Here is a 14,021-nt window from a genome sequence, read left to right as displayed (position 1 = left end):
TTGCAATGAGTATCCTCTTTTGGAGCTTCGATAGTGGAAGCTCTAGGAGTCTCATTGCGAGCATTTCTTTTGGGGCAAGAACGATAGCCATGTCCTTGCTCCCCACACTTAAAACATTTGTGATCCTTGCGAAAAGTTTCAAGCTCTTCAGGAGAGAGTTTATTTTTACCTTTGTAAACTCCTTTCTCCTTGGACCGATTGTTGTTGTTGTTGTTAGAATGGCCGTGGGAAAAATTTTGGGCATTAATTTTTCCCTTTGTATCACTTTTGTCTTTATTTTCCATGGGTTTGACATTTTGTCTAACCCCTTGTTGGAAATTGATGCGTGAAGCAACCATGGTATGGTGGATTACTTCGCTGATAGAGTCAGGCCGTTGAGAGTTGACATACTCGGCCATCTCTTCAGGTAATCCCGCACAGAATTGTTGTTTTTGCTTAGCAAAGTCTATCTTTTGAAAGACAATAGCCTGGAGATGTAATCCCAAAACTTTTCCACATATTTGTGAATAGACTCATGAGAGAGAAGCCTTAAACTCCGCCATTCGGTAAGCACTTTGTTCTTTGCATCACTTGCAAGGAATTGCTTCATGATGGAAACTTGTAGAGTTTTCCATGTCTTTGGGGCTTTGCCATTGCCTCGAAGGCTAGCCCACCATTGATGAGCCGATTTTTGAAAGTGCATAGCTACATGGCGTAGCTTGGAGGACTTCGTGAAGTCCTCGTCTCCAAAGGTCGTATTAAAATGTTGGATGAAGGCCAATACTTTGCTGGTAGCACCAAAGGTGCCATCATAGGTGAGAAAAGAGATACTCTTTCCTCCCTCTTTGAACTTCTTGAGCTTTTGTGACCTTCGCCATGCAGGGTAAGATTTGCGATGTCCTCCCCTCTTATATTCTCTAGGAGAATAGCCATAGCTTTCATCTGTAGAGGAGGAAGGTGAAGAAGGAGAAGAGGGTGACCTCTTTCTTGCCCTTTTCTTCCTTGGTTTCCTCTCTTCTCTTTTGGAGTGATGAGGAGAAGGCCTATGGGTTAACCGTTTCCTCTTGGGAGAAGTTGACGATCATTTAGTCCTCCTTCTTTGTGGAGCCACATCTTCGGAAGAATTTAGTGATTCATTGCTTTCTTGATCTTTGGATTCCTCCGCTCGTATGGGAGAGAGTCTTCTTTTGGGGGTCTCTACAAGAGGCCTCGTAAGCTCTCTCTCCTCTTGGAGAGGAAAGGAAATCCCATAAGCACGAAGCTGTTGAGTAATTTCGGCTTGCAAAGTGGGGTTGCCCATAGCTTGTTGCAACCTAGTGACAAGATAATTAACAAACATGGGGGCATCATCATTGGCATCTTCATGTGCAAAATCAAAGCTATCAATGTTCATTCTCCTCTCTTGGTTATTGTCAGCCATGCTGATTAAACTCATGTGTTTACTTAGTGTATGCTTTGGAAATTCAAAACCTTAGTTGCTACTCCTCTTAGCCTTTGAAAATAGGCACTTAAGTATCTACATCCACGGCTCGAATTGGTGAATTATAGAGAGTAGTGGAGTGAGTCTAACATAGCAAAGTTGTCGAGGGATAGCTCCTTTCGGACTTCTTATGGCTCAATAATGGTAAATCCGTAGGCAAGTCTAAAAAGACTCCATTATTAAGACCAAAGCTCCCGAGGTGTGCACCATATCCCACATAGTGGGCTCAACAAAATTGATAATAGATCCCAAACCCACTTACCCTAATATAATTAACAAAAACAACCATTGATAGGCTACTTAAGGACCTCTCTTCTTAAGCAGCAAAGAGAAACCAAATTCTCTGATACCAATGTAATGGAAATTGCCTATGAATTTTGAGAGTAGTGGAATTAGGAAATTAGGTGAAGCACTTTTGAGAGATTCTTTGTGAGCATAGCGGTTGAACTTAATTGAAGGTAGCAACATAAACATGGTACTTAGTTAACTTGGCATGAACAATACTTTTGCAAGAGAGAGATTTTAGAGAACGTGACAATAGTTGAGGACCGGATTCATATGGAGCCGGTCCCCCCTCCAATAGGCATTTGTATTATAGTTTCTCCCATTAAGAGAGACTTGGTGCAATACAATCTTTGTGTTCCTTGTAACCTAGGTGATGCAATGAATATGGAAAGCTTCATGCATCACAAGCATAACATAAACTTGAAGAAAGCATTAAGTATCTCAAGCTTCAGTCCCAATGTTAAGTATGGAGCCTGATTTACCCTTGTAATTTTCTGTGGTAAAATGGCACATTTGTAAGGCCCCCATTATGAGGAGAAGCCATCGTGCGTGAAGAAAAATCACTTGCCGGAAACCAAAATTTTCATGGCAAAAAATCAGGGGCAACTTTAGGCAATTTTCGCCGGAATATTATGGCCGGGCGGCGGCCGGAAAGTGGTTGGAAAACAACCGTCGGTTGGCCGATGGCCGGTGGTCGGAAGTTAATGGCCGGTGGCCGAATTCAAAAGCGGATTTGTCTACACAAGGACGGCCACACATGGGCAGATTGGAGGATCCGATTTGGACTTATTCACACAAGGGCGGCTACACATGGCTGCCTCTCATAAGAGAGGGCAGCCCTTTTGGCCTATAAAAGGAGGCCATTTCTACACACATTTCATAGTGTGAAGTTGATGCAACAAGGTGGGTGTGAGGTGGTGAGAGTGAAGCAAGGCGGGAGCTCCATTAAGGGTATAATCCCTTTGTAAACTACTTCTTGTTTTGAAGTACTAAAGCCATTGAGTGGTTGCTTTCCCGTGGACGTAGCCCACATTGGGTGAACCACATATATCGTGTGTACTCTCTTTCTCTCTCTCTCTCTCTCTCTCTACTCTATAATCTCTTGTGTGTGAAATCTATCTCTCTCCATTAAGTAATCTACTCAATTATCCATTTAGCTACATCTTATTTCCTAACACCCAAGGCCTCAAACACCTTCGAAGGTGGAGAGAGTTAGCGGGGAATGAGGATAGGGAAGAGGAAGAAGAAACATTCCATAGGAGAAAGAAATAGTTCCTTACTTATCATTACTCTTCTTGCTAGCATACATAACAGCATAGTAATGAAGATGGAGAAGATGGAAAGCTTAAGCATTGAAGCATGACTCTTGGTTGGATTTGCATTCCATAGCCAAGAGTGTTGGTGTAGGCTTTCACTCTCACAAGCTTGGAGAAGGAGGTGGCGTTCCTCAACTTTCACTAAGTGAGAATGGCTTTGCAAATGAGTGTGTGTCTGGAGTATATCCCCCTAGCACCCCCCCTCCTTGCTTTGGGCGAGTGGTGACCTTAATGCATGTTGCAAGCTCATTGGACCCCTCTTCCCCTAGCCAATCACATGCAGCATGCAGTCATGTACATGGGTAGTCTTTTGAGGTGTCCTCCGTACCCCTTAGAGAGAGAGAGCTTGAAAATATCTAGATATTTGTTAGATGGAAGTAGAAGCTAATTGGACCTCTTTTTAGCCCAACCAATAGCATTCAAGCACACCATGTAGTTAAGCTTAGTGAGAGCCTGACATGTGTCCCATGTGCTCTTTTAGAATTCCGCTAACTTTGAGATTTTTATGCATAGGAAGTTTCTCAAGCAACTTCTTCATTAAGTGATCGAGTTAAATGAGTCAGTAGTTGAGACTTTTAGATTTTACTTTTGCAAAAGACCAAAGACTAATCTGCAACCTGAAACTAAGTGAACATGTACTAACTTGGATCTGATTGATCCAAAATTGCCCGGCGGCTTTGTATTATGTTGGTCTAACACTGTACAAGTTCAAAGTAAAAAATAGTGTCTTTGTGTAGCAGTAGTAAATAATTGCGATTATTTACTTTTCTCAATTTTCTGCACTTTTTGGCTTGATTTTCCAAGTATGCAACTTGTTAAGGTCTCTGAACAAGTTTCATTAAGTTTGGACAGAATTTATTCAAGTTATCAACTGTTTTGTGTCTGCAGACTTAGTTTTCAAGAATCTGGCTTAAGTCTCACTTTTGTGATCCAAATTTCACCAAAATTGATCTGTGTGGTCTACTTGATATGCTTGACCTTGTGGTATACTCAAATGTGCAAGATGACCAAATTTTGTAGCAGATATAAATAATTGCGATTATTTACTTGAGCTATTTTTTTACAAGTTTTAACAACAATCTTGACGCAAATCTGTTAAGCAACTTAACTTAAGCCCTAGCCAAGTTTCATCAAGTTTGGACAATTTTTGTTCAAATGGTCATCAATTTTGTATCTGCAGACTGACTTTGCAATTTTGGCCACAATTTTCACTCCAATGATCCAAATCTGACCAAATTTGATTTGTGGGCTTATTATAACATGATAAAGCTGGTGGTATGCAGACTTGGTCAAAAAAGTTGAAAAATGGGACAGATGTAAATAATCGCGATTATTTATTTCTGATAAATCTTTGCATCTTATTGGTCAATATAAGCCTATGAATCAAGTTTCATTGAGTTTGAGCAAAATTTTTGCCAATTTATACTCAAGTTCCCGAAAGTCAGTACAAAATTTAATTTTTACCTAGTTTTTGGTCAGTTTGGTGATCCAAATCCTATGGGCCTTTACAAAAGTTGTTTGTACACATGCATAGACTTTATGGTATCAACCTTGGTCACTTTTGAGCTGAAAGTAAATAATCGCGATTATTTATTTTTGACCTAAAATAAACACTTTTTTGAACCATTTCATTGGACAGTCTTTTCATGAGCTATTTTAAGCCTCTGAGTCAAGTCAAAACTTAATTTGGCCTCAAATATCAAGAAAAAGTAAATAATATGAGTTTTTACAAACTCTCGAAATTTTTACCTGAATGTGTCTTTGAGATTACCCACTGGTTCATACAACTTTTAAAGCATACTCTCCAATCGGATTGAGTGGTTGGCAGTCTTTTGGTGCTATTTCTAGCCGTAAACCTGAAATTCTGCAACTTCACATAACAACTCATAATTGATTCTTTCGGAGAGAGCAATGTTCTGAAATCCAGCTCGGATTCTACTTACCCTACTCCTAGGTTCTACTGCAATGGGGTTGTGGAAAGTGTTCACAAACACTCGTTTTCTTGTTTTTTATGGTTTCTTTGAAGATTGATCTTAAGACTTGTCTCGTCCATCAATCATTCTCCAAATCCTACAATCCTAAAGAAACTTAGCAAGTATGCCTTACTTCCAAGCTACCTCCACACAGTAAAAGACGACAATCTTAAGCTATGCAGGTTTAAAAGAACGTTTTGACTCTAGGTGAACCTAGAGGAAGTTAAGGATAACTTCACAAGATGCTCGTGTTTGTTCTTAGTTTAGGTCTTTTCGATCCCCGACAGCGGCGCCAAATGTGGGACGAGTGTCTAACCTCACTCCTATCATAGCGAGAACCACGAATAAATTGTCTTGGGCCGAGCTAACTCGACTACTGCATAGAGGCTATGAGAGGTTGTCAATATTAAGTTTTTGACGTAGTCGTTTTCGACATAGAATGCATTTAAATGCTTAGCAATGATGCCTCAATATCCACCTATACTTAATTTTTGATTTTGAAGTGTAAATTCTTACTTATGATGAGATTAGGCCGCGAGTCTCGGCGATGCCAAAAGTTAGAAATACCGTGAAATGCTTACGTCAATACGTAGAGCTTTTACCTGTGGTTGAACACAACAGACGCGACTACAATGTGACAACCGGGGAGGGAGTAGGAAGCGCGAGAAGGAGAGAAGTGAGCGTCGTTAGCTCATGCTTTGTATTTATTATTCAAAACTTATAAAAAACTTACAAAAATTGGTTTTTATACCTTAGCCAAGGTTTTTGGTGATCAAAACTAATAATCTGGGAGCTCTAAGTAAAAACAAGTTGATAGAATTTGGAAGCTTGTAGCCTCAGCTCATCAATTACAAAGTTTATTTGGAAAGTAGGAGTTACGATATTTCCGATTAATCAAAATAATAAATGTTTTTACAATGAAGCTCCGAAAAATGGTATCTGAGTTAGCTTGCTGCTTCCCTACCCCATCCTCAACACTATCTCACACGGGCATGGGAAGGAGGAGAATAATGGTCCATGCCTATTTCGAGAAGCACGGACATCATGGGCCGTTGATCTTGCCACGTCGCCCGAATTTAACCAATTTGCTTGATCAAGTTTACTAAACTGGCCTGAACATAGAAGAAACACATCTCCCAATGCTTTCAACAAGCACGCGCAATTGAAGTGGTTAAAGTGATAGGCTTCCAAAGGTGACGTTTTTGATTCGAATTTGGGGGACTTGAGGCACCCCGAGTTTATATATGTTGCACACTCGAGTTTATTTATTTTCTCGAATTTACAAAAAATACAAACGGTTTAGATCGCACCCATGTGAGATAGTTAGCTACCCCATATTACATACTAGTAACTAGAGTATAGAGATAGGAGTTGAAGGAGTTCCTCATGTGAGCAATGAGCATGCCCTTAGGTACTAGAGACTTGCTTGATTGGATTGGTTTGGAATACTGGAATGATTGAAGGTTTTCCCCACAAGCCACAACGGCACCTGCGCAAAGCAAAAAGGAAAAGCTCAAGTGGCCAGGGCACCACCATTCCAAATTCCAATTTCTTGTGCGCGCGCGCGCTCTTTCTCTCTCTCTCTTTCTCTCGGTGAAGTTCATTCATGACCCGTCATATTGGAAATAGTGCTCCCTTTGTTTTTGAAGTGTGCTTGTTCTTTGCCATAAAGCAATTATGGGCCTCAAACCGTTTTTTACTCGAGCCTTCATGTGCTTCTTCTCTCTGTGTGTTCGCCATTGAGAATGTGTGCCTTGGCCGGGGCCCTGTACGTGTGTGTCCGGAGAAGAGGAGAGAGAGAGAGTGAGTGGGTGGGTGGGTGTGAGTCTCTCTCTCTCTCTCTGCAGGTCCTATCCCGCAAGTGAAACCTTGCGTTGGCACTGGGCAGCGACCCATCCATTTGGCTGACAACTTTACACATTACCCATACATATATATAGAGAGAGAGAGAGAGACCCTCTCTCACGTACATACGTTGAACAACATGTGGCTAGCTGCCTAGGCTAACTGAAACGCAAAAGATACATTACGTGCAGAACGCTGCTACAGTTCAAAGTCACTTTGCACAAAGAGTACCCTCCCTCCCTCAAACAAAGCAGAAAGTGCGCTTGGAGTCGATTTACAGCAACACCACTACTGAGACTGAGCCCACTCTAACACTGGTGACTGCTTTTCACTTGTAGGTTAAGTAACTTCACACCGAGAGAGAGAGAGAGAGAGAGAGAGAGAGCGCGCAAGGACATTGTCTTCACCAAAGCCTGGTTTTCGTCTCGCTTCGATTTTTCCATTCCCTTCTAAGTTCTACCATCTCCTAGGCTCCGCTGAAACTCATGCCCCCGGCTCAACATCTTCCCGAATCCCTCGCACACGCCAAAAAAGCACACACTCTCACTCACTCACTCAGAGGCACAATTTGTACAGCAGTCAGCCTTTAATTACATTGCACTCCCAAACGACAAAGACAGGCGCGGCAGGCTGAGCTGTAGTGCTAGTGCTTCTTCTGATCAAGCTGCAGCTGATCCAGCGCCTTCCTTCCTTCCCCAGGGGCCAGGGCCACTAGCCTGCTGGACTCTCTCTACTCATGACGCCCTCCAAGTAGTCTCTCGCTCTTAACATCTCTTAGCACGCAGTTTGGCCACTCATGGCCTCCAAATTATTAGATTGGAGTGGTGTACAAACCAGCTTGCATGTGTTTTTTGCGCTGCTACTTGTGATTTCGTGCTCAAACGTCAGTACTGCGGCCCAGGCTGCTCCGGCAGAGGCAAGCATTTACATAGTGCATGTCTCTAAAGCACATATGCCACCAATTTTTACTGAAGAGGAACAATGGTACAGCTCCACTCTTGCATCTGTGAAAGGCTACGAGCCGCAAGAATTCAACAGAGAGCAAGAAGGACCCATTTACTCTTATGGGACAGTTATGCATGGCTTTGCTGCCAAGCTTACAGAAGCTCAAGCAGAAGCTCTAAAGAGTGTAAACGGGGTCCTCTTAGTCATACCAGATGATGCATTGGTGGAGTTGCACACAACTAGGACACCGCACTTCCTAGGGTTGAATGCCTCTTCTGGACTGTGGCCTTCATCCAACTATGGGGCAGATGTTATTATTGGGATCATGGACTCAGGCATATGGCCCGAGAAGAAGAGCTTCTGGGACACAGGGCTTTCCCCCATCCCAGAGCGATGGAAGGGTGAGTGTGAGGAAGGGACCGATTTCAAGGCTAGCCTCTGCAACAAAAAGCTCATTGGGGCTCGTTCTTTCTTCAAAGGCTACGAGGCAGCAATGGGGCCTATCAATGAGACCACAGAGTACAGGTCCGCAAGGGATAGTGAGGGGCATGGGACACACACAGCGTCCACGGCAGCAGGGAACTATGTGCGGCATGCGAGCTTGCTGGGGTCAGCTGCAGGTACGGCCAAAGGGATGGCATCGCATGCACGAATTGCCGTTTACAAAGTATGCTGGAAAGGAGGATGCTTTAATTCAGATTTGTTAGCTGCTTTTGAGCAAGCAGTGATTGATGGTGTGGACATTATTTCATTATCAATTGGTGGTGGCGTGCTTCCCTTTTTTCTTGACCCCATTGCCATTGGCAGCTTTGGTGCAATGGAGAAGGGAATATTGGTATCAACTTCAGCTGGGAATGGTGGACCTTCTCCATTGTCCATCACTAATGTCTCTCCTTGGGTGCTCACAGTTGCTGCCAGCACCCTCGATCGTGACTTCCCTGCCTTAATTAGGCTCCCCAACCATGCTCATTATCGTGGTGTCTCGCTATATGATGGTAATGCCCTTGGCCGTCGACAGGTAATTTGCTCTCGTGTTGTTTTCCTTCACTTTCTTTGGGAAATTAAAGGCCATCAAGCTCTGTCAACAGAGTTGGCCAATACGTCCAGGGGCCTGTTGATACTAGCCCAGTGAGGGAATATGAGCCTGGTGGTATAGACAAGAATGAAAGGGTGGCTGAGTTCAAGTTTTGTCATAGATGAGCATATACATACATACATACATACATACATACACATACACACACATACATATATATATACATATACATATACATGTACATGTATATGTATATGTATATGTATATGTATATGTATCTCTGTGTGTGTGTGTGTGTGTGTGTGTGTATACATACATATATGTATGTATGTATGTGTGTGTGTGTGCGCGTGCGCCCACTCTCAAGCTGTTGATGATTGTAAACATCTGTAGATTAAACATTTGGGGCCAGGTCTCATCTGTACCCATGAGACCGATATGATATGACGACTTAGGTGAAGTAAAGGGGCAAAGGTGATTTTCAAAGATGGGAGAAAGGAAAAAGCTCTTTTGGAAAAGAAGCTGTTTGAAATTTTGGAGAGGCTACACGTCCTCACACGAGCTTTGTCCTATTTCTTTGTAAGTAGCTGCTGCCAAGATTTAGAAGGTGGGTCCACATACCCTATCCAATAATTAACAAAGACGCCTGGAACATAGAAATGTTACTTTGATATATAACAATTAACTAAAGGTGGAGACTGTTTTTCTTCAATTCAAATTGTTTGGACAACGATGATCCAAAGCACATGATCGTCACCTTTGCAACAGTGATGGTGTGTCACAATCCATGTAAAGAATAAGGCCTGGTGTGTCAAATTAGGGTAGACTCCTCTCAATCATGCATGCTACCATGGAACGGCCAATTTTGGGTATCCTGACCCACCTATCCACATTATTTTCCTAGGAAAGACACTCGACGATTACATGTCTTGTGAATGCGGTGTCCGCTTGAGCTAAGCATGTGATGTTCATGCCATCAATTCTCATTTTGACCTTGGCTCAAGACCAAGGGACATATAAGGGGCTTGTGACCGGCACACTTCCAAACAAGTGCAAACATCGAGATTCGATATATTAGAATTCCGTGTGGCAGGTCCAAACGGTTGTAAAGCCTCATTGAGGGCCAATTCCTGCAGGGCAGCCCTCAGTGCTTTTCTAACATGCAATTCATGTTTGAGCAGTGCTTGGCTAAGCGCTCAAAATGGCATCTGAGGTCTAACTGATGGTCAGTGGATGTAGAAAGGTCATTCTCAACAACTATGCAGTCACAATCCTGTAACTGAATTCAAGTTGTGTTTACCTGCAAACTCTTCATCTGCATTTTTCTATGTGTGTTTACAAAATCTTAAATGTGGTAACCATAAGAAGGGCTTCTAACCGTCATTGTTATGCAAAGTTTTTCACCTGTCTTAAAATTTAACTCTACCGCATACGCCTTTTATTGCTAAAGAATACTTTTCACATGACTAGGAGTGACATCCACTGTCCTTTGCAGATACCGTTGGTTTATGCAGGCAATGCTGGCTTGCCAGGTAGCAATGGGAGTGCCAACTTGTGTATGGCAGGGTCATTGGATCCAGCAGATGTAAAAGGCAAGATTGTGCTATGTGATCGTGGCATCAGTGCCCGTGCAGCCAAAGGGATGGTGGTGAGGGATGCAGGTGGTGTGGGCATGATCCTAGCAAATGCACTTGCAAATGGTGAAGAGTTAATTGCAGACAGCCATGTGTTGCCAGCTGCTCTTGTTGGCTATGGGGCTGGTGTTGCCATAAAGGATTACATCACTCAGACTGACAATGCCACTGCAAATATCATTTTCACGGGAACTGTGGTCGGGGTGAGACCAGCACCTGTGATGGCTGCATTTTCATCTCGGGGCCCCAATCCAGCAAATCCAGAGATACTCAAGCCTGATGTAACTGCCCCTGGTGTGAACATATTAGCGGCATGGACAAGCAGAGTGGGCCCCACAGAGCTTCCAAATGATGACCGTGTTGTTGACTTCAATATCATGTCAGGCACGTCCATGTCGTGCCCACATGTAAGTGGGCTTGCGGCGTTGCTGAAGGGAGCACATCCAGATTGGAGCCCTGCAGCAATCAAGTCTGCTCTCATGACCACAGCCTTCAACATCGACAATTCTGGCAACTATTTGATGGATGGTTCTGACTCCAACATTTCTACACCGTTCTCCTTTGGAGCAGGGCATGTCAATCCAGTCCGGGCGCTCAATCCAGGGCTCGTGTATGATCTGGATGTGCAAGATTATGTGGATTTTCTGTGTGGCCTAAACTATTCGACCAGCTGGTTGAGTACGTTTACAAAGGGGCAATACAAGTGTTCGGAGGGGGGGTCGGCGATGTCGATGAGGCCAGAGAATCTCAACTATCCTTCCATATCTTTTGTGTACAAGCAAGACGAGAATTCAACGACATATGTGGGCAGCATCACAAGGACGGTGACCAACGTGGGATTGCCTAATTCTGTATACACGCTGGCTGCAATTCCACCTCCCGGGGTAGCCATGAAGGTGGAGCCCCCCACTCTGTCCTTCGGCAGGCTGGATGAGAAGAAAACCTTTACTGTCACCTGCGAGGCCGGAGCCAAAAGCTTGGTGCCCGGAGACAGTGACTCCACCTTCGGAAGCCTGCTGTGGACGGACGACACGCACATTGTTCACAGCCCCATCGTTTTCACGTGGAAGACGGACCTCTTTTAACCCCTCGCTCTCTCTCACACACACAATCCCACACACACACACACACACACACAATCCTACACACACAATGTACATTTGACATGACAAGCTTTGTACTATTGTCAAAACATACAAACCAGTTGCTTCTCTTGGAAGTGGGAATCTGGGATGCTATTAGCCTAGCCTATCTGGATACTCAGCCGGTCTGTCCTGCTTTTCTTTGGCCGCTTCGTGGCCAAAAGATAGAATGATAATTCTTCGTCATCTCATTGTAGCTATGAGAGTCATCGTGTTGGTGATGATACACTGGACACTGAACTATGTAGAGCTAGAAAGTGGTGCGTTGTAGAGCATACATAGAGCCAATATACGGTCTTCATTAGATAAGGTACGTTACTATCATTACAGCTCTTGCTCCTTCAGTCATAGATGCCAGCTCTTGAACTAAAGAAATTAGATCTTTCTATGCCAAGGTGGCATTCTAAGCACCTCAAAGACAATTAATCTAATCAACACTCCCCCCTTCTCTCTCTCATGATGTTACATGAGGTCTATCAGGACTATTTCTACGATGTTAAAACTTCTCTTCTTCTTCCCCCTTCGTCCACCTTTGAGGGGTGCCTACCAAAATCTTCACAATTCATGGAAATTGTTTTTTTTTTTTTTGTTGGGGGGGCATCTTTTAAAGATGATGAGGGAGCTGAAAGCAAAAAAAGATGATGGTAGTGGAAGATGCAGTGCTTGCATGTTTTCGAATATCGGGAATGACTGCACAATTTAGGGAGAGGTTGCCCACACTCGTTTGGAGATGGGGAGCGGGACGACGATTCAAAGGTTGTGGTGGGGAGATCATGCTAGGAAATGCCCCCTTTTTTTAAGTTGGTGAGGTGCTTCCAAGTGAGGCTGGTTAGTATGTCGAGTTTGAATCCTGCTCGCAATTGGTTGTTTTGCTTCTCATAACAGATGAAGCCAGAAGGGGGTAGAGGAATCTACATAGATTCTCACTTAAGAAATGGGTGTAGAGCCATTACCCAGCTAATCCAACATGTGTTCATTACTCAAACAAACTATGTCTGTTGCTTTATTCAAATACTAGAAGACTAACACAATATACATTAGGGTTGTGTACAAACACTTGAGGCAAACTATTACACACACTTGAATTCGGATTCCTCCTTTATGTGGTTGTTGAGCATCCCGTGAATACAAAGAAAACGATGCAATTGTAGAGCAAGTGAACCATTGTATCTACATTCCAAAGCTAAAACTGACAAAAACATATGATAAGTTGGTCTACCACAAAGGATACTCGGATGTCTTGGGCAAAGCAAGGAGGATTAGAGTTTGTTTACCCAAAAGTATATTACATGGATGCTAAAAATCCATCTTGCCTTGGATGAGCTCGTATAGCTTGCACAACTTGGTGAAAATGGAGGGAGAGAGAGAGCTTTCTGCTTGTAGAAGCCTCGGTCGGCTCTCGAGTAGAGTCATAGATAAAAACTTCACGTTGGTTATGAGAACTTCTGAGTCAGTTGCCTCAACCTCAGAGCTCAGTCGAAGGTATTGGTACCCAACACCGCAAATGTATTATCGTGCCCGTTCCAACATTGCCCGCTCTGCCCTCTTCTCCTGTGCTCTTTGCTACCACTAACTGCCTCCTTAATCCTCCTGCCATCAATCCATTGCCTCAAATGCTCTTCACAGCTCCATGTCGATTCAACCTCCTTTCACAAGTACCCCTGCTCAGCTAGCTTGAACCCCATCCCATCCGTCCGGTCGGCTACACAATTTGCACCTGCTGCTCAATGTACAACCAATTGAAGTATGCCATCTCACTGGCCCAACAAAACCATTGTATGCATGTTGCTCTTCAGTATGCATCTACCTCATGTGCACCATTGGATTCATCCGCGTTTAGATTTGTTACCTTTGAGGGAATAATTGACGAAGGCGTTTGCAGTTTGGAGAAAGGGTTGATGGTGGCACTGGAGGTGCAGAGAGTGGCCATCTCTGAAATCGATCTAAGAGGAGTTCCCTCTAAGAGACAGGGATGCAAGATAGAAAAGCGAGGTGAAGCTCGACACAAGGGCTATATGATAAGGATCTCCTCGGAGCTAGCTAGTGCAAAAGAGAGAACCGAGGTTTTGGGTTATATGCACAAGGAGCAAGGGCCGGGTGAGGGGTAGGGATGGGCATGGTGCAATCTCTAAGAAGGCAGCCTCTCTCTCTCTCTCTCTCTCTCTCTCTCTCTCACACACACACACACACACACACACACACACACATTCTTGTTCCACATCCGGGATTTCTAACACCATACACAGTACATGCATTGCCTGCCATCTCTCCTGCCTATAGCGTCGCTCTTTGTTGAGTCCCGCGAGCATATACTAGCATAGCGAGAACTAAACCAACATAAGAAAATGTGGGCCAAGGACATGGCTCGACCCGCAAGCTCGTGGAA

At 43.7% G+C, this 14,021-nt stretch overlaps 1 protein-coding gene and 1 long non-coding RNA gene across 2 annotated transcripts; one reads left to right on the top strand and one right to left on the bottom strand.

Moving 5' to 3' along the window:
• Positions 1-7,242: 7,242 nt before the first annotated feature.
• LOC147424620 (subtilisin-like protease SBT1.7) lies at positions 7,243-11,831 on the top strand. The gene is made up of 2 exons (XM_086499479.1): positions 7,243-8,841; positions 10,355-11,831. Exons 1-2 carry the CDS (start codon positions 7,675-7,677, stop codon positions 11,576-11,578), a joined length of 2,391 nt encoding a protein of 796 aa, XP_086355605.1. The 5' UTR covers positions 7,243-7,674; the 3' UTR covers positions 11,579-11,831.
• Positions 11,832-12,712: 881 nt separating this feature from the next.
• On the bottom strand, positions 12,713-13,808 carry LOC147424619 (uncharacterized). Its single transcript, XR_015186436.1, has 2 exons — positions 13,485-13,808; positions 12,713-13,355 (listed from the first exon to the last, which is right to left on the bottom strand). It is a non-coding gene; the product is annotated as an uncharacterized LOC147424619 (long non-coding RNA).
• Positions 13,809-14,021: the final 213 nt, after the last annotated feature.

This window comes from Adiantum capillus-veneris, chromosome 25, assembly GCF_014529385.1.
Source record: "Adiantum capillus-veneris isolate H3 chromosome 25, ASM1452938v2, whole genome shotgun sequence".
NCBI classification, from domain to species: Eukaryota; Viridiplantae; Streptophyta; class Polypodiopsida; order Polypodiales; family Pteridaceae; genus Adiantum; species Adiantum capillus-veneris.
The sequence above is the reverse complement of the archived record's forward strand: the minus strand, read 5'-3'. Positions and strand labels throughout refer to the sequence as shown.